The 22,166-nt window shown below is 43.1% G+C and overlaps 1 protein-coding gene across 1 annotated transcript in view; it reads right to left on the bottom strand.

The window, feature by feature from the left end:
• CALCR (calcitonin receptor) overlaps positions 1-22,166 on the bottom strand; it is a 314,575-nt gene that overhangs the window by 138,548 nt on the left and 153,861 nt on the right. The window contains exon 3 of the mRNA XM_075315660.1: positions 7,110-7,263. Within this exon, the coding sequence (XP_075171775.1) occupies positions 7,110-7,263 (154 nt within the window). The remainder of the gene's footprint in view (positions 1-7,109; positions 7,264-22,166) is intronic.

A 22,166-nucleotide genomic window follows, 5' to 3' on the forward strand; every position in this document is an offset into this window, starting at 1 on the left:
TAGATGTATCTTTTTGGAGAAATCTGCTTCTTTCTCATCCTAGACTGATCTTTCATTCTCAAATCACAGGTAAAATCTGCATTCAGAGAATACCGTACTTTCCCATTAGTGAGGTAGGAAATGACAATTGGTGCTTATAAAGTTCTATGGAAGTTGCAGCGGAATGTCAGTGTCTTCCTGTAGAATTTATAAAAAAACCCACTAACTGTCATCTCTTACCTCAGTAATGGAAAATGTATCTTCATTGAAAACAGATTTTACCCATAAATTGAGAATGAATGATCAGTGCAGGAGGAGAAAGGAGCAGATTTCTCTGATGAGATATATAACAAAGTTGCTTATTTTCATAGTTAATACTGAGTTCTGAGAAAAAACACGGTTACCCTTTAAAATAGCAATCTGTGAATGTCAAGTATCCTGAAAATAGTAATGTAACTTATCAAGACACAAAAAAAGGTAGAAATAGACTTTTAAAGGAAGAAGAAAAAATCCATTATAGGTTAATTTATAAAACTATGAAATATATCAATATTCTATAACCTCTATTACACAAGTATGCGAAGATATATGAGCAGTGTTATTCTTGTACATAGGGGCAGTAAAATAATAGTTATATTCTTGTACATAGGGGGCAGTATTATAGTAGTTATATTCTTGTACATAGGGGCAGTATTATAGTAGTTATATTCTTGTACATAGGGGCAGTATTATAGTAGTTATATTCTTGTACATAGGGGCAGTATTATAGTAGTTATATTCTTGTACATAGGGGCAGTATTATAGTAGTTATATTCTTGTACATAGGGGCAGTATTATAGTAGTTATATTCTTGTACATAGGGGCAGTATTATAGTAGTTATATTCTTGTACATAGGAGCAGTATTATAGTAGTTATATTCTTGTACATAGGGGGCAGTATTATAGTAGTTATATTCTTGTACATAGGGGCAATATTATAGTAGTTATATTCTTGTACATAGGGGCAGTATTATAGTAGTTATATTCTTGTACATAGGAGCAGTATTATAGTAGTTATATTCTTGTACATAGGGGGCAGTATTATAGTAGTTATATTCTTGTATATAGGGGCAGTATTATAGTAGTTATATTCTTGTACATAGGGGGCAGTATTATAGTAGTTATATTCTTGTACATAGGGGCAGTATTATAGTAGTTATATTCTTGTACATAGGGGCAGTATTATAGTAGTTATATTCTTGTACATAGGAGCAGTATTATAGTAGTTATATTCTTGTACATAGGAGCAGTATTATAGTAGTTATATTCTTGTACATAGGGGGCAGTATTATAGTAGTTATATTCTTGTACATAGGGGCAGTATTATAGTAGTTATATTCTTGTACATAGGGGCAGTATTATAGTAGTTATATTCTTGTATATAGGGGCAGTATTATAGTAGTTATATTCTTGTACATAGGGGCAGTATTATAGTAGTTATATTCTTGTACATAGCGGGCAGTATTATAGTAGTTATATTCTTGTACATAGGGGCAGTATTATAGTAGTTATATTCTTGTATATAGGGGGCAGTATTATAGTAGTTATAGTCTTGTATATAGGGGGCAGTATTATAGTAGTTATATTCTTGTACATAGGGGCAGTATTATAGTAGTTATATTCTTGTATATAGGGGCAGTATTATAGTAGTTATATTCTTGTACATAGGGGCAGTATTATAGTAGTTATATTCTTGTATATAGGGGCAGTATTATAGTAGTTATATTCTTGTACATAGGGGCAATATTATAGTAGATTATATTTGCAAGTCATATTTTTAGAACTACATAGAATAGACCGATTATATAATCATTAAGGCTATTGTCTGTAAAGTGTAAGAGAAGTCACAATCATAAGTGGTAAGAATTGGATACTTTAAACTATAAAATATGTCTGGACTTGGGGTTTAGGGTCATTTTAATGGCGGGATGAAGCAGCAGTAATAAAGCTGTGTCTCTGCCTCGTCTCTGCCTCGTCTCTGCCTCGTCTCTGCCTCGTCTCTGCCTCGTCTCTGCCTCGTCTCTGCGTCTCCCGCTGAACACTTTCTTTTCTGACTAATTAATGGCTACATTTTACTTTGTTCTACAGAAATTGCTATTGAATTCCTTTCACGGAGATGAAAACGTTGCTAGTAACAAGCCGCGGCCTCTGCTTCCTTCTGAAATTGTCTTTTTTTTCTTCTCTATAGAAATACCTGAGGTCATGTTAAGGATTTCTGGTTTGCAAATGCTCAATGTGAACCAGTGTTAATTTGTATCTATAGAGATGATGAATAGAATGCGACTTCGCTGGAATCTCATTGTAAAGTTTGTTCCCAACTTTCCTCCTGATGATGAACTTTATTTCTTTGTGAAAATTGCAAGTTGGTTGAAATAAATGAAAACTGAAAGAGATGCAGTTTTCAATTACGGCTCAGGAGCCTGTATTCGGGCGGTCATGCGGCCAGTCCTACCTCTCTAGGAATTGCCATCACTTTATGATCGGTGGGGTCCAACCTCTAAGACCTCCACTGAACGCATTAATAAAGGAGCTGCACTGTTACTTACTGTCAGGATTCCTCTATGCAGAGCATCTTGCACACTAGGAGATGCTCTGCTGTGTTTTCCTGGGCTTAATTGACATGCTTCTTTATTGAGCATGCCAGTCGTACATTCTGGTTCTGTTGTTGTGCTCTTGACTTGTGTTTCTGCTAGTGTTCTGATGTTTGTTTTTTAACCCTAGACTGTTGTTTGACTCCTCTCTCCCCATTCCCTGTTACTGTCACGATCTCCTGGCTTTGGACCTCAGACCGTTACCTGACCGCTCGATTTTGACCTGACTACACCTCCATGTACTCCCTGTATCCATACGTGTCCTCCTTTTACCAGACCTGCTGTGTTTTCCTTGGCTACTGAGCAGGTAGGTTGATTGATTGCTCAGGTGTTTCATCTTTCTGGTAATTGACCTGCTTCTTTATTGAGCATGCCAGTCATACATTCTGGTTCTGTTGTTGTGCTGTTAACTTGTGTTCTGATCTTTGTTTTTTTTGCCTTGGACTGTTGTTTGACTTTTGTATCCCCACTCACTGTTCCTGTCACAACCTCCTGGCTTCAGACCTTGGACCATTACATGACCATGTCTCAGTTTACTCCCTGAATCTATTACATTCCTTCCTGGAATTCTGACCCCTGGATTGTGGCCTGACTACACCTCCGTGTACTCCCTGTATCCATACGTGTCCTCTTGTTACCAGACCTCAGTTCTTGACTACTCTTTTGTTTGTACAACCCATAACTATGTATCACTACTGCTAAATTCACAGCTACACTGCTCAATACTGCTGTATAATGTCCTCCATGCTGCTGCTTTTAAACATGTGCTACACAGAGTAAGGAGAACAGGAATTACTCATGTGCTGTGTATATGAGACATCCTAGCAGTTAGTCTCACCCAAGAACTGGATTCACAGCTACTCAACTTAGTACTACTGTACATTGTGCTGCTGCTTCTTAATATGAGCTGCATATAGAGAAGAGAGCAGGAATTTCTCATGTCGGTGTGTACTGTGTATGGGAGACATCCTAGCAATTAGTCTCACTCCAGAGTTGGATTCACAGCTGCACAGCTCAGTACTACTGTATATTGTGCTGCTTCTCAAAAGTCTCTATTTGTGCTGTGTATGGAAGACATCTTAGTAGTTAGTCTCACTCCAGAACTGGATTCACAGCTACTTAACTCAATACTACTGTATATTGTGCTGTTGCTTCCTAATATGAGCTACATATAGAGAAGAGACATCCTAGCAGTTAGTGTCACTCTGGAGCTGGATTCACAGAAACACAGCTCAGTACTACTGTATATTGTGCTACTGCTTCGCAGTATGAGCTACCAATGCACAAGAAAGCAGGAATCCCACGTCTGTGTGTGCTGTGTATGGGAGACATCATGGCAGTTAGGCTCACTCCAGAACTGGATTCACAGATACACAGCTCAGTACTGCTATATAGTGTGCTGATTCTCAAAATGAGCTACATATAGACAAGAGAGCAGGAATCCACGTCTGTGTGTGCTGTGTTTGGGAGACACCATAGCAGCTAGTCTTACCCCAGAGCTGGAGGCACAGCTACACAGCTCAGTATTGCGGCATATTCTGCTGGTGCTTCTGAACATGAGCTACATAGAGACACAAGTCATCTAATGGCTAGAAATTGTGTTATTCCTCATGACACACAAATTACAGCTCATTCTGAAATGTCTTCTGAACAGTCAAAATACATTGTAAGTTGTTTTTGTGGCAGTATTTTTGCAGAAAAAAAGTACACCTCCTGATAAGTTTGGCAAAACATTACAAGATTTCTTTTTAACACTGGCGTATAAAATAACAGTCTTATAGAGTTCCCCTCTTTGAATTTCTAACCATTATTAATATTACTACTTGCTGCTATGCACGATGCCTCATGTGGCCCAAAGCAGGCGTGCCACGCACGACACGATCAGTAATGTACACTGGAAAGCCTCATGTTCTGAAAGCTCATCCAGACTCCAGTGCTGATAGGAAACTTACATGCACTTTGTTACATTGTATCAGTGTAGAAACACACTAACAAAAATAAACATACAAAACAACAGAAGGGATAGTGCATGAGATAGGGATTTATACAACAGTAGAAGACGCCAAAGACAGAAACTTGTCAGCTGTAAGGCTACATTCACACATTTCCTTCCTGAGTTTTTCCAAAAAATGTTAGAGGACGGTGCAAAAACAGGACTGTGGCCTCAATGTGTGATTGCAGCCTAGTCAGCGGCGTACCGCCAATAGCGGCAGACAATGCAACCGCTATAGTCTCCATGAGTTGGAGGGGCCTGGAGCCAGCGCTGACATTGGTCCCCCCCAGCCAGGAACTGCAGTTTTAACTGTATATGCAATTGAAAACAATAATGACCGAGGGAACGCTCCACTGTCCGCTCCCTCTGTCATGATCCTTCCTTTGTGTCTGCACTGTGACGTTTCAGCGCAGCAGATGCGATGACGTCATTACTGAGCGGCCACTGTACTGAAATATGCAGCTCTGCAGAACACACAAATCAATGAGTACACTGGTGGAGGATTATGGAGTGTGCATTATACTATTTGGAGGACTATGGGGGTGCATTATAATATATGGAAAACTATGGGGAGGGTATTATAGTATATGGAGGACTATGCGGGTGCATTATAATATATGGAGGACTATGGGGTGCATTATAATATATGGAGGACTATGGGGTGCATTATAATATATGGAAAACTATGGGGAGGGTATTATACTATATGGAGGACTATGGGGGTGCATTATGATATATGGAGGACTACGGGGGTACATTATAATATATGGAGGACTATGGGGGTGCATTATAATATATGGAGGACTATGGAGTGCATTATAATATATGGAAAACTATGGGGAGGGTATTATACTATATGGAGGACTATGGGGGTGCATTATAATATATGGAGGACTATGGTGGTGCATTATAATATATGGAGGACTATTGGGGTGCATTATAATATATGGAGGACTATGAGGTGCATTATACTATATGGAGGCCTATTGGAGGTGCAGTATAATATATGGAGGACAATGGGGGTGCAATAGAATATATAGAGGACTGTGGGGGTGCATTATAATATGTGGAGGACTATGGGGGTGCATTATAATATCTGGAGGACTATGGGACTGCATTATACTATATGGAGGACTATTGGAGGTGCATTATAATATATGGAGGACAATGGAGGTGCAATAGAATAATAGAATATATGGAGGACTATGGGGGTGCATTATAATATATGGAGGACTATGGGAGTGCATTATAATATATGGAGGATAATGGGGCTGCAATAGAATATATGGAGGACTATGGGAGTGCATTATAATATATGAAGGACTATGGGGGTGCATTATAATATATAGAGGACAATGGGAGAGCAATAGACTATATGGAGGACTATGGGGGTGCTATAGAATATATGGAGGACTATGGTGGGTGCATTATACTATTTGGAGTACTATGGGGGTTTGCATTATAATATATTCAGAACTATGGGTTGCATTATAACATATGGAGGGCTATGGGGTGCATTATAATATGTGGACGACTATGGGATGCATTTTAATATATGAAGCACTATGGAGGGTGCATTGTAATATATGGAGGACTATAGGGAGGTGCAATATAATATATGGAGGACTATGGGGTGCACTATACTATTTGGAGGACTATGGTGTGCATTCTAATCTATAGAGGACTGTGGGGAATGAATGCATTAAATTATGTAGATGACTATGGGGGTGCATTATACTATATAGAGGACTATGGGGGTGCATTATACTGTTTGGTGGACTATGGGGGTGCACTATAATATATGGAGGACTATGGGGGACATTATAATATATGGATGACTATAGGGGGTGCGTTATAATTTATGGAGAACTATGGAAATGCATAATACTATGTGGATGATTATGTGTGCCTAGTATACTATATGGAATTCTATGAGGGAGCCTTTTTAATTTAAGGTGGGCTATGTTGAGGGCTACTATACTGTGTGAAGAGGTGTGGAGGCCATTATACTGCATGGAGTGATGTGGGGGTCACAGTTGGAGATCATACTGTGTTGGGAACACCATATTTTGCTGGGGTAGTTGAGGGGGGTACAGTGGGGCCGTTATACTGAGCATGTTTAGGGTACTGTGGAGGAGTTCACTGTGGGGGTACAGTGTTTGTGGGGCCCTTCTGTTGCCATCACACTTTCTGGCTGCAATGAAAGGGGAATCTAGGGGCCTCAGTAGGAGGGTAATTACTTTGAAAGGGTTATGTGACCCAGCTGAATATTAATCAATTTATTATTTTTTGTGGGAGGGGCAATTAGAACTTTTGCCGTGGGGCCCCATGATTTATATGTTTTCCCCCCTGAGCTTCATGGTTGCTCCCGGATGCTGTGACCGAAATGCATTGTAAGGACTTCTTAGCTATTGGAGTGTGACTGCAGAAGGTCCGGATGGGGGTTTCAGCCTCCAAATGTTGCACTGATGGAATATGACGCAAATCATTATATATTTTTGTTTTACCTGATTTAGAGTATGGAGGATCTCTTTTCATTTTCTCGTAACATTTGAATTGTGAATTCATAATTTTTTCCCTTGCTCGGGCGTCTTCATGAGCCAACGGCATCAGTGTGGGATCGGCATAGTTTACTGTAGAGCCATAACCTGGAACCATTCTCTGCAGAAAAGAAGAAAATCAGTGGAAAAAAATCTGAAATAAATGATGTAACATGATGGCTTGTTGGATAGATGGATAGACAGACAGATAGGCCTCTGTGCTCCCCATCAGCAGCATGTCCACTTCCCCGTCCCCTACTGCATATAAAATTAGGTAGATGATGTATGCTGGCAAACTTTATGGTATTAATATGGAATAGAATGGATGTAGACCTGAAAAGGTCTTTTGGTTTTACGATGCAGGCAGCAGCAAAGACTTTAAGGATATAATCCTGCCTATATGCTTCTAATCCTAACCTATCCCTCCTCCAGCAGCTATCCCTACACTGAATGCAGCTAGCAGCAGTATTAATAGGGAATAGAATAGATGAAACCCTAACAAAGGACTATTAATTTTAGGTTGCAGCAGCAAGGACTGGAAGGCTCTAATCCTGCCTATATGCCTCTAATCCTAAACTATCCCTCCTCCAGCAGCTATCCGTACACTGAATGCAGCTAACAGCAGTATTAATAGGGAATAGAATAGATGTAGCCCTGACAAGGGACTATTAATTTTAGGTTGCAGCAGCAAGGACTGTAAGGCTCTAATCCTGCCTATATGCCTCTAATCCTAACCTATCCATCCTCCAGCAGCTATCCCTACACTGAATGCAGCTAACAGCAGTATTAATAGGGTATAGAATAGATGTAGCCCTGACAAGGGACTATTAATTTTAGGTTGCAGCAGCAAGGAATGTAAAGGGGGCGTTACACGCTACGATATCGTTAATGTTTTATCGTCGGGGTCACGTTGTTAGTGACGCACATCCGGCGTCATTAACAATATCGCAACGTGTGACACTGACCAGCGACCTTAAGCGACCTCAAAGATGGTGAAAATCGTTCACCATGGAGAGGTCGTCCCAAACTCAAAAATTGGTAAGGGTTGTTTATCCAGGTGGTTCATCGCTCATGCGGGAGCACACATCGCTGTGTGTGACACCGCAGGAGCGAGGACCGTCTCCTTACCTGCCGCCGGCCCCAATGCGGAAAGAAAGAGGTGGGCGGGATGTTACGTCCCGCTCATCTCCGCCCCTCCGCTTTGATTGGCTGGCCGCTTAGTGACGTTGCGGTGACGTCGCTGTGATGCCGAACGTCCCTCCCCCTTGAAGGAGGGATTGTTCGGCAGTCACAGCGCCGACGCCGACCAGGTAAGTACGTGTGACGCTGCCGTAGCGATAATGTTCGCTACGGCAGCGATCACAAACAATCGCCTGCGCGACGGGGGCGGGTACTTACACGCTCGATATCGCTAGAAATTGCTAGCGATATCGCTACCGTGTAAAGCCCCCTTAAGGCTCTAATCCTGCCTATATGCCTCTAATCCTAACCTATCCCTACTCCAGCAGCTATCCCTACACTGAATGCAGCTAACAGCAGTATTTATAGGGAATAGAACAGATGTAGCCCTGTCAAGGGACTTTTGGATTAAGAGTGCAGCCTTTTGGTTTTAGGTTGCAGCATTGGTTTTAGGTTGCATTGACTGTAAGGCAATAATCCCTTCTTATCTGCCTTTAGTCCTAACTATCCCTCCTCCAGCAGCTATCCCCACACTATGTCCGGGGGTCACGGCACGTCACCGGGTCTTATATAGATGCAATGATGTGGATTTTAGATAGATATTGGATAAATGAATAATTAGATTATCGACACATAGATATTGTAAATATATGTGATAAATATTGGATAGATAGGTAGTTAAATTGATAGATATGAGATAGAGCTAAATGAAATAGAAAGAAAGATAGGTAGATAGCTAATGCTTTAAATAGATGAGAGAGATATTTGATAGATATGAAATAGACAATGAATAGCTGGATAGATAAATTGATAAATAATAAAAAAAAATGAAAGTAACACTCCAAATATATGACTCAAAAGTCGGTAAAAGATTCAATACTTTGCACCAAAATGTCACCACATGGGTCAATAAAGTCCCCTGCCTTTCTACATCAGATACAGAGGTGTGAAAAAGTTTTGCCCCCTCCCTGATTTCTTATTCCTTTGCATGTTTGTCACACTTAAATGTTTCCGATCACCAAATATGTGTAAATATTAGACAAAGAAAACACAAAATTCCGTTTATAAATGAAGGTTTTTATTATTAAGGGAAAAAGAAATCCAAACCTACAAGGACCTGTGTGAAAATGTGATTGCCTCCTAACCCTAATAACTGGTTGGGCCATACTTAGCAGCAACAACTGCAATCAAGCGTTGGCGATAACTGGCAATGAGTCTTTTACAATGCTTTTGAGGCTTTTTGGCCACTCATCTTTGCAGAATTGTTGTAATTCAGCCACAATGGAGGGTTTCCGAGCATGAAGCGCCTTTTTAAGGTCCGGCCACAGCATCTCAGTCGGATTAATGTCAGAACTTTGACTAGGCCACTCCAAAGTCTTAATTTTGCTTTTCTTAAGCCATTCAGAGGTGGACTTTCTGCTGTGTTCTGGATCGATCATTGTCCTGCTGCATAACCCAAGTGCTCTTCAGCTTGAGGTCACGAACAGATGGCCGGACGTTCTCCTTCAGAATTTTTTGGTAGACACCAGAATTCATGGTTCCATTTACCACAGCAAATCCTCCAGGTCCTGAAGCAGCAAAACAGCCCAAGACCACCACACTACCACCACCATATTTTACTGTGGGTATGATGTTCCTTTTCTGCAATGCTGTGTTACTTCTACTGCAGTCGTACAAGGACATACACCTTCCAAAAAGTTCACCTTTTGTCTGTTCAGTCAACAGAGTATTCTCCCAAAATATTTGGGGATCATCAAGATGTTTTCTGGCAAAACTGAGACGAGACTTTATGTTGTTTTTGCTCAGCAGTGGTTTTTGTCTTGGATCTCTGTCATGCCGGCCATTTTTGCCCAGTCTCTTTTTTATGGTGGAGTCATGATGAACACTGGACCTTTACTGAGGCAAGTGAAGCCTGCAGTTCTTTGGATGTTGTTGTGGGGTCTTTTGTGACCTCTTTGATGAGTTATCGATGGGGTAATTTTGATCGACCGGCCACACAAAGTTTTAGAAAAGATTTATAGCCTATTCCAGACTGATAGATCTCAATTACTTTGTTTCTCATTGGTTCCTGAATTTCTTTGGATCGTGGCATGATGCTTAGCTTTTGAGGATCTTTTGGTCTACTTCACTTTGTCAGGTAGGTCCTATTTAAGTGATTTATGTTTTAATAGGGGAAGAGATAAATAGATAATAGATAAATAGATAGATAGATACTGTATGACTATGGACTTCATGAAGACATAATGAAATCCCATACGTATCCTCGAAGGAGATTTATGCATTTTGAGCGGAGTTACTTTTTAAATAAAAAGAACTTGTCTATTTTTTAAGCTCTATTGATTTTATCTCATGTTCCCTTAACTCAATCCCATAAATTTCCTCCGCTCCTTCGTTCTCATTTGTGAGGAGCTCGGCTCAGCCTCGAGAGAGAAAGTATGGAGGCTTCAAGGAAAAACCTGTCAGTGAGTGAATGGCAGGAGTTTCTGGAGGACAATTTCACGGTTTCTTGCCATCTGCTCTGTTAGGACACCGGCTGTCATGTATCTGAACTACGTCTTATCTTAGGCGCGCCGGGCGCTTGTTGGTTTTGGAGATGACATTTGTTTTTTGCTGTGAGAGATTTCGGGGATATGTACTTACATTTTGACACAATTATAACCCAAATTATAAGATAATTAAAACTAATCATTCTGTCGGTTTTCTATAAATAAGAAGACATCCGGAAAAGTAGGAAAAACATTCATGGAATTTTGCATCAACAAAAATATTTTGTTAAAAAAAAAATATTTTCGTGATGAGAAATCCAAACCAAGCAGAACCTTCTAAATATAAAAGGTCAGTGTCACGGTAGGTTCGCGGAAGTACTAAGCGCATGGTGAAAGTGAAGAGAAACCTTGTGTCTACAGAAGGGGGAGATGGTGACCACTGACCAAACCTACTGCTGGTCCTTGGGGTCCCTCACCACCCGAGATGGGTTTCGCACCTATGCGCCGAGCAGGATACCTGACCCTAGGCATCCCTAGTGCTGGACCCTAAATAGGGAACGGGTGGGATGAGCTCTTCATCAACCCCACTAAATAACTTTAGAAGACACAAGGAGGACACACAGGGGGAACGTGCATGAACTACCTATCATTAGATGACGCAGGAAGACGTTCAGCAGAATTTTCAGCAATGATACCACAGAGGAGCACAAGCCACCTGCTTGCAATCTTGGCTTCAAGGAACTGAAAATATCACCAGCACCAGTCTAAAGGAAGTGGTATTTAAACACCAAGATAATACTGATGATCAGCAGCTGGGTCCAAAAGGGAGAGAGATGAAAGGAAAGCTATCTAAACTAATGAATACTGACAGCAGGAACAATTTTAAAAGTCAGGGAGCATTCTGCGCAGCCAAATGCTGTGACCTTCTATGGCCGGAAACCACATGAATGTCTGCCACACAAGACACACCCATGACAGTCAGGAAGTGCAGAGCCCGAACCCTTCTGGGTCTGGACTCAGTTGGCAGGTAACACAATGGGCTACTTCTGATGACACCTTGCATTATGGCGCCAGGGTCCATGTCTGGCTTGTACCTTGTCCCTTCATCCACTCTCCCAATTCCTATCCTAGCCCAAGACCTACCCATGGTCCTGTTCCACCACTGATTTGGTTCCTGTCCTGCCACAAATGTCTCTGGGACCTACATCTGTCTCCAAAGAGGTAATCCACGATCCCCCAATCTGGACGACATCTGACCACAAGTAAGAGATAAGAGGTGGCAGCGCATGCGCCGTCTCTCTTCAGCCATTATTATTGGAGTGGATTTGCTCAGCTGTACTGGGAACTCCTCCGGCAATGTATTGAAAGAGGTGGTTGGACACTTGCCGGAATAATGACTTAGGGGACCCCTACAATCTGGACAATCTGGAGATAGTTGCATGTCCCAGAGATAGGACCAGCATCTTTGACACAATTATTATATATCTTGTTAATATGCCAAAATGTCTTTTTAAAGACAATCCCTTTAAAAGGAACCTTTAACTCTATTACCCTGCAGATATGTAGTTAATCTGCAAGTTAATAGTGTTTTGAACCTATCCAGTGCCCGCACTTAGAGACCCACTGCCAGGAGGAAATTAACTTTTATCCTCCTGTCAGCATTCGGCTTCCTCCCGACAGAGGGGCACTAAGTGTGGGCGCTGGGCTGTTTCAAGTGGCTGTTAACCTGCAGATTAACCCCATATCTGCAGATTAATAACATTTTGATCCTATCCAGTGCTCTCATTTGGAGCCCCACTGCCGGGAGGAAATGAATTTCAATCCTCCTGTCAGCTGTCGGCTTCCTCCCGGCAGCGGGCTCTAAGTGCGGGTAACGGACTGGTTCAAATGGCTGTTAACCTGCAGATTAACCCCACATCTGCAGGTTAATAGTGTTTTGAACCTATCCAGTGCTCACACTTAGAACCTTACTGTCATGCTTGGTATAGGGGGAACACCAGATGAACGGTGAAAGGAAGGGGGGTTATGGGGGAACCCTGTCTCTAGGGAAAGGGAAGATTGTTACCCCTGGTAAAACCTACCACTGGCTCCTGGCTCCCTGATGTCCCTAGATTGGTTCCACATCAATGCACCGAGCAGGATACCTAGACACTGGCTGACCCTGAACTGGGCCCTAGGTAACGACCGGACTGGATGAGCACTAGTCAACCCCACTAAATCATAAAAAACACATAGGGGAATACAAACAAATTATCTCCAAGATGAATTTGGGAGAATGACAGCAACATATGTGTTTCCAGGTGTGATGGTGGAATATGGGGGATTCTATTCATGTTGTGTAGGATCGAATTTTAGGCGTGGTTCACTGTCCATTCTGTGTATTCCTTGTGTGTACATTGTATTGTCTGTAGGTAATCACCCCCTGTAGTGTTTTTGTCCCTAAGTCTGGGGGACGGGGGCCTGGGATCCACCTAAACTCTATGCTTACCTGAAGAATTGGTCAGTCAGGCTGGGAAGGAGAAGAGAGAAGGATTGATCCTCTGGGGGGGGGAGACGGCAGCACCCCAGAAAGCCGTTGAGAAACCCTCATTTACCTGGAAAAGGACTGCTGGAGGATTGTGAATCATCCCCAGGACATTTATGCCATTACTGGACTATTTTACCATCTGTTTCGTGGATTATTTGATGGTCATTCTGTATTGAATGGAATAAATATGCTTTGGATTCTTCAACCATCTCTTGCTCTGTTGATTTTGTAATATCGGAAAAGGACCCCATCACGCCAGGAGATTAGAAGCCAACTGCAGCAATCTGGTCACTTTAGGAAGAAGTAAAACTATCACCGGCAACAAATTAAGGGGAAATGCAAGTATATAAAGACCCAGGGAGTGGGGATAAGGATTTGCAGCTGACAACGCCAAGATGTTCGCAGGGTGCTAAAGGGAAAGAGTTAACCCTAACAGAGAAGATACCTAAAACTCTATTCATACTAAAGAAGAAAGAATGAAATATCAAGGAGCTGTTTCTGCAGCCAAACACAGCGACCTTCTGCAGCTGGGCACCACAAGATTGTCTGTCAATTGTCATACACCCGTTGGCGGGAGGAAATTAACTTTATTCCTCCTGTTAGCATTTGGCTTCCAATTCCTCCCGGCAGTGGGGCTCTAAGTGCGGGTCTCGGGCAGGTTCAAATGGCTATTAACCTGCAGATTAACCTCATATCTGCTAGTTAATAGTTTTTTCACATGACAGGTTCCCTTTAAGGGTATAAATCAGGGGCTCTCATAGACTTTGTACCCTAATCTGGCGAATGTGAGAGCAAATCCAAACTAAGAGGAATGTAACACTCCCTGACATCAAATATATGCAACACCTTTAATTTGGCATTGCGTTGGTGGCAATCATACATGGGTTTTTGTGGTGGTCTTCAGTAGAGGAAAATAAAGTCTTACTGTTCTGAATTCCTATATAGTAAAAAAGGTTTGTCAGTGCATAAATGGCCTCATCAGGTGAATGGATCCTTTTGGCGCATGCACCTCCACCTCTACTAACGCATGCGCAAACTTAATTCACATAAGATATAATCCGAGCTTTATGAAATATTTCATCCGATCCAAGTCAGAAGGGTTACAAAGTGTCATCCATCCCCCGTGTATTTAGTGTTTCCATCTCCTCCCACTGTCAGCCATTATCTATAATTATTACCATGGCCATTTAGCTATTAAATTAATATAAGGGACTACAAAGTGCTCCTGCCCACGGATGACCTGAGAAATTAAGATCCGGATATGTCGCTCAGCTAACATTATCTTTTTAGTGTGAGGCGTAATCATGACGGCTAATAGCATCTTATCATTAGGCACATGATTTATATGAAAATCTGCTCAGCCTTCCATGGCAATTACTCACCTTAGGGTCATGTAATAAGGGACAGAGATTCTGATTTGTACTTTTCTATCTAAAAGTACAAGTAGTGCAAAAGTTTTCAGACCTTTAATATTGCATATCAAAATTTTTGGCCGTTATGTGAATTGGATCCTGTGTTTTTCACCATCTTTTGCTGTCTGTGATTCTTGGCTTTCATTTTCAGTTGTCTCTGAGCTGGTGGGTGGAGACTGTCTGCCATGATGTTTCCCAAACACAGCACACACAGACATGAACATTTCCTGATCTCCTGTCTCTATGTAGCACAGGAGATAGAAGCAGCATGGAGCACATATTATACAGTAGTACTGAGCAGCACAGCTGTGAATCCAACACTGGGGTTAAACGGAAGCAGCATTGAGGACATATTATAAAGTAATAATGAGCAGCGCATCTGTGAATCCAACACTGGGGATAAACAGAAGCAGCAGCAGCATGGAGGACATATTATAAAGTAGTACTAAGCAGCGCAGCTGTGAATCCAACACTGGAGTTAAACGGAAGCAGCATGGAGGACATATTATAAAGTAGTACTGAGCAGCGCATCTGTGAATCCAACACTGGGGATAAACAGAAGCAGCAGCAGCATGGAGGACATATTATAAAGTAGTACTAAGCAGCGCAGCTATGAATCCAACACTGGGGTTAAACGGAAGCAGCAGCAGCATGGAGCACATATTATACAGCAGTACTAAGCAGCGCAGCTGGAATCCAACACTGGGGTTAAACGGAAGCAGCATGGAGGACATATTATAAAGTAGTAATGAGCAGCGCATCTGTGAATCCAACATTGGGGATAAACAGAAGCAGCAGCAGCATGGAGGACATATTATAACGTAGTACTGAGCAGCGCAGCTGTGAATCCAACACTGGGGTTAAACGGAAGCAGCAGCAGCATGGAGGACATATTATAAAGTAGTACTAAGCAACGCAGCTGTGAATCCAACACTGGGGTTAAACGGAAGCAGCAGCAGCATGGAGGACATATTATAAAGTAGTACTAAGCAACGCAGCTATGAATCCAACACTGGGGTTAAACGGAAGCAGCAGCAGCATGGAGGACATATTATAAAGTAGTACTAAGCAACGCAGCTATGAATCCAACACTGGGGTTAAACAGAAGCAGGAGCATGGAGGACATATTATAAAGCAGTAGTGAGCAGCGCAGCTGTGAATCCAACACTGGGGATAAACAGAAGCAGCAGCAGCATGGAGGACATATTATAAAGCAGTACTGAGCAGTGCAGCTGTAAATCCAACAGTGGGGTTAAACAGAAGCAGCAGCAGCATGGAGGACATATTATAAAGCAGTACTGAACAGCAATTCTGTGAATCCATCACTGGAGTGAAGTAAAATAGATGCCTTAAGATGCAGCAGGATCCCATCTGTTGGTGTCTGTTTTCCGGCACAATGCGGAGTGGATGGTGAGTTCAGGAGTGGGGGGGTTGTGAAAGAAGTGGCTGTAGCTAGAAACTAAAAGGCGTTGTTGAGTCTTCTGCTAAAAGTCTATGTGACTGCAGACTTCTGAATCCTTACAGTGAGTCCACTGCACACTGTCAGGATTTTTCGGTGTTGCTGAAGAGAGCGGGTGATTTATATACTTTCAGCTAGACTTGCTATGCCTCACTGAATACTCTGCATAGATAGGATTTGGAGCTCTGGAATGGAAAAAATTGAGCTTTTTGCCTCTTAACAATTATAATGAAATGTAATGCTCACGGCAGGGGTAGGGGCAGCAAGCAGGATTAGTGGACCACTGAACCACAAGAGGGCCCGGGCTTAACTAAGCGACTACCGCGAGGCAGATGCCAGATAACACTCCCAGTGCAGTAACTGGGACTGTGGCAGCTGACTCCCAGGACGGGAGATGGACTCGGGTACGGACACAGATGCAGGTAGGTACAGATGGGCTGACCGAGACAGACAGGCAGGCAGGTACGGACAAATATTGTGGGCACGGCAGGGACAGGTAGGTATGGGAAGGCAGGTACAAGTGATGGACTCAGGGATAACGGGACCTAACATTTAACTAGACACACAGGACACTGAATAACTGAAGTTGTTGCTCAGGCACCTCCCCTAATGAGAGGGTGCCTTAAATACATATTGCCTCTCAGCCAAACACTGAGAGGCATTTCCTGTAAGAGGAGGGCCAGTGTACATGTGCACGTTTTAGGTGAACTCCTGGGAACCCTGTGCACCATGTACAGGGCCCGGGAGGGGAGGAAGGCAGGAGAGCATGTGAAAGACCACGCGGCAGCAGAGGAGAATGGGATCCAGCCAGGGCAATAAGTCGGTGTCCCTCCAGCGACGCCGATGCTACAAGAAATTGCTAAATGTAGGTCAGCTTAGATAAACACCCAATTGCTTCCTGGCATGAAGTGGCTGATAACAGGGGACAATTGCTTATATTCATATATATATGCATATAAGAATGAATTAGAATCACAGGCATTTCCAGGAAAATATTTGCATTAATCAGTGTCTTGTGTGTCAGCTGTCTCCTGTAAACGCAGGGAATTATTTTTACCCGGTGATTATGGTTTGTGTTTAAGAAGAAAGGATAATGCAGATATTAAGAAAGTGCCGTAGTCATCACATTCCCACTGCAAATGGTGCACCTGTATGTCACATGTAACAGCAGGTACTGCTCCTAGGAGAACATTGCTTCTCAGTAGTCCTGCAAACATGTACAGTAGTGATGAGGTGCTCGACCATTGGGGTGCCAGAACTTCTGCTCACGTGTTTTTTGAGGTGTTTTTGCCGCATGCGTCTTTGTTGTGTTTTTATCTCACTAAAGTTTAAAAGACAGGAAGATGAAGAAACTGGAAGTTGACCATAGCAACTGATTAAATCATCCATCAATTGCAAAGAAAGTGTTTGTTAGTGTTTGATCCCAAATCAAAGACAAGGACATGGCCAATGTAAATATACGTCATCGGTCATAATGTCACTGGGTATGTAATAACAGAACAGGGGCTCCTAGGCTAGCCCTCAGACTTGAGACCCTGCACTATCCCTTATCTCAGAGGTAGGCTTGATGGTAGCCAGGTCTGAGCCCCCACCATGACCCTGACTCCTGTCTGTGCCCTGATCTTACTCTCCCTCTCTCACCCTTGGGGCGAGCCAGAAACACAGTTACAAGACCCTACAGAAACGACACAGACAAGGGAGAATATACTCATAAACACTGCCCTCAAAACACAAAGGAGAGACAATATGTGTACAGGGGACCAAAGAAAAAGGAAAAAAGTAAACACACGACAGGGGAACTTTCACACCACTCAAAATAGCAACTACAAATCACCACAAACTGGATCACCACAAAGACCGGAATCGTTGGAATTACGCTGAAGCTATAATCGGCACTGAAAACCAAAGTCCAGAATCTAATATACGAAGGAGATGGCTGTGATTGGTAATTAGCAACCTGAGTTCCTAGCAGAGTTCACCAGGTTAGAAGGAATTAACTCCTGCAGGAGGAACAGAGCACATGAAACTGCCGATGCCCAGCTCTGGTTGAACAACTAGAAGATATCAGGTAAACAGTCAGGCTCTGCAGTGTGAACTGAGCATGACGCCGCTGTGACACCTAATGAGTCTGAGTCAAGGTGTTGTCCACTACTTGAAAATCCCTTTCTCAATCACTATATTTCTCTTTTTTAAGAATAATATCACTTATACTTACCTCAGGTGGCGATGCTGTTCCAGCGGTGGTGGCACGGTCTCTCCTGGGATCAATCAGCAAACGCGTCACTGTCCCCTACTTCAGACAAATTGTTTTTATCTGGAGGAAGTGAACGCTGCTGCTCCTTCACTTCCTCTGGATATATGTAATACGTCTGAAAGCAGCCACTGATTGACGACAGGGATCACTGTTATGCAATCCTAGGACAGACAGTGCCAACACCGCTGGAACAGCATTGCCAACAGAGGTGAGTATAAGTGTTTTTTTTTTTTTTTTAAATTACAGCTTGAGTATTGGTTCTCCACTACTTGGACTCAAGTAGTGGAAACCCCTTTAAGGTTTTACATAGCCCGGTCCTTAAGTAATTTATCCCTGTTTATAATTCCTCCAAGTCCCAACCTGCACTAATGATGCTTCGGCATATGCATAGCATACATGAAAACAGTAACAAAACTGTTATCACACAAACATTTGCACAAACTTTGTGGACTGTCATGGCGGCATTGGGCTCTGTTTAGAATGTAGATTCTGACACTCCGCTCAATGGTTTCTCTGGTGTCTGGGATCAACACTGGCAGACTCGGGCATCGACCTGCTGTGTGCTGATTTTTATGCAGGCTAGCAAAAGTTAATCTCTGCTATTCTGCTGGCTGCTTTAATCACATGTTGTGGGGAGACCTATCCTATCTGATCCCCTCCTATTTATGCTGGTGGAATCCTTTTACCCATGCCAGCTATAGTTTATTCTATGTTGGTATGTGAGGTGTGGTGTCCAAGACTTTCTGGTGAAACTTGTGTTTAAATTGTGCTGATTACTTAGTGCGGTTATGTAGTTTACCCCTGCTGTTTTGTAGCGTCCTTCCTGCTCTTGTTTTTCCTCCTGAATCTCTTAATGTCTTTACCTTTGTGTGAGCGTGATGTGTTGTCTATATCCCTTGCCTGTCTATATCTGTGGATTTATACATACTTCTGTCCCATCCCTCCCTTGGGTGAGGGGGAATCAGATCAGAACTGGTCAGGATCAGTAACAGGAAACTCAGGCCTCTCCACCATCAGTAGTATTCCTGAGATTAGGGATAGCATACAGTCCCCTAGCTTGAGGGAAAGCATAGTAGCCCTGTTTCTCCGCTATCCCCAAATCATTGTGAGAACTGTCCCATTAAATCTGTACATATCATACTAATCTTATTCATTAACATTATCAAAATATTCCAAATAGTAGAAATCTTCAAGCACAACAAGCAGCTGCCTGTATCATAAGCTGTATTCACATGTATGTAGTGAGCACCACCTAGTGGTGGTTGGAAACAGCAAGAATTTTACAGTTGGACACTATGAAGGTGCTATTGATGGTGGTGTTCTTGACCAGTTTATGGGGGGAATCTAAAGTCTATGTTATTAGGAGAACTTCATTTATTAAATAAACATATAACTAAAAATGGACTCTTAGGGGCACTTTGCACGCTACTTAATTTTGCAGTCCCTTTCATTGCGGTGGTGGCAATCATATATGGGTTTTTGTGGTGGTCTTCAGTACAGGAAAATAAAGTCTTAGGGGTACTTTGCACACTACGACATCTGCGATGTCGGTGGGGTCAAATCGAAAGTGACGCACATCCGGCGTCGCACTCAATATCGTAGGGTGTAAATCCTTTTTGATACGATTAAGGAGCGCAAAAACGTCCAAATCGTATCATCAGTGTAGCGTCGGTCATTTCCATAATTTCGGAAGGACCGATATTACGATGTTGTTCCTCGTTCCCCTGCGGCAGCACACATCGCTGTGTATGAAGCCGCAGGAGCGAGGACCATCACCTTACCTGCGTCACGCCAGCTATGCGGAAGGACGGAGGTGGGCGGGATGTTTATGTCCCGCTCATCTGCGCCCCTCCGCTTCTATTGGCCGCCTGCCGTGTGACGTCGCTGTGACGCCGCACGACCCGCCCCCTTAATAAGGAGGCGGTTCGCCGGCCAGAGCGACGTCGCAGGGAAGGTGAGTGCATGTGAAGCTGGCGTAGCGATAATGTGCGCCATGATATCGCAGCTGCGACGGAGGCGGGAACTATCGCGCTCGACATCTCAGCATCGGCTTGCGATGTCGTAGTCTAATGACTGTTGGCTTGACAAGACCCCCCCCCCAAGTGGACCCCGGTACCTGCCCAGCTTATCCACACCTTCAAGCAATTCTTGCTAAAGTGTCAGTAGGGAGCGCTGATCCCGTCCCCTAACTCTTCTACTCTCTGTCCTGGCCGCGCTGATGAGATCTGCTGCAATCCTCACATCCTCATCAATAAATCATACCATTCTACAGTGGAAAGGGAAGCTTTATAAATTATTTTTGTGGGTCAGGCTCAGCAATTGCCCTCCGCGGTTCTCAGATTCAGCCCTTGACTTTTCCTCTGCATCTTTTTAATCCACGGAGAGGAAATTGATGTATTTTTGTGAGCACGGAACGGATTTGAGTGCTCGGATATAGGTGAATTTCCCGCTGTTTGTTTTACACAATGAAATGAAATAAACGGAGAATAAGAAGAAACAATTCTTATATATGAATTAGATTTGGAGGCCCACAGACTGCAGTCACGGATGCGAAGATCATTAAAGGGAACCTGTCACCAGATTTGGGGCCTATAAGCTGCGGCCACCACCAGTGGGCTCTTATATACAGCATTCTAACATTGTGTATATAAGAGTCCATAGAACATAAAAATCACTTTATAATACTCACCTAAAGGGCGGTGCGGTGCAGACTGGTCGGATGGGTGTCTCAGTTTTCCGGTATCGGCGCCTCCTCTTTCGGCCATCTTTGTCCTCCTTCTTCTGAAGCCTGGGTGCATGACACGTCCTACATCATCCACACTAACCGGCATTGAGGTCCTGAGCAGGGCAGATGAAAGTATTGTAGTGCGCCTGTACAGGACCTCAATGCCGGCTAGTGTGGATGACGTAGGATGCGTCATGCACCCAGGCTTCAGAAGAAGGAGGACAAAGATGGCTGAATGTGGAGGCTTCTGACTCCTGGTCAGATGTTTCTGGTTTGGGACCACTGCCAGCCCATTTATATACTCTCTGCTTCCAGCAGAGGGAGCCGGTTATTCTCATTGCCATTTGGATAGATTTTGTTTTTTGTTTTTATTTTATTTTTATTTTGTTATTTTTTGTTTTCAGGCCTGGAGGTGGAAGGAGCTGCTGGAGTTCTTACTGCTGGTACCGATGTAGTACTGGTGCCTGACTGCAACCTAGTTGTTGGAAGCAGTGTGCTGTTATTCTCCTCCGACTGTCTTCCCTTCCCTTGGTGTGTTGTTTTAGTACAGTGGGGGGATTAGTGATCCTTACCTTCCCACTCACTAGCCAGGGCTTACTGCAGGGTCTTTCAGGGCTTCATGTTCCTACTCGGCGACCGGTGAGGAACCTGTATAGGGACTGGCTAGGGGTGCACGGTACATTGACAGGTAAGTGGAGGAGGTGTTCATCTTCCCTCTCACTAACATCAGGGTTAATACGTCCCAAGTGCACTCATTGTTTGTCACGTGAAACCCCTGTTTGTTGAGTGTTTTGCCCCACGCCGGACCTTCCCCAAGTCCGTACGTGATATGAAATCAATAGACTGTACTGTACATACAAATTGAGTCCTCAAGAAAAAGAGAGACTCTCCAGGCTCCACTATAGCTTGTCATTGAGGGGCCAGAAAGGGGAACCTGCATAAATCTCTTAGATATTTATCAGCTTAAAAGATTACCTACTAG

This window comes from Anomaloglossus baeobatrachus, chromosome 6 (genome assembly GCF_048569485.1).
Source record: "Anomaloglossus baeobatrachus isolate aAnoBae1 chromosome 6, aAnoBae1.hap1, whole genome shotgun sequence".
NCBI classification, from domain to species: domain Eukaryota; kingdom Metazoa; phylum Chordata; class Amphibia; order Anura; family Aromobatidae; genus Anomaloglossus; species Anomaloglossus baeobatrachus.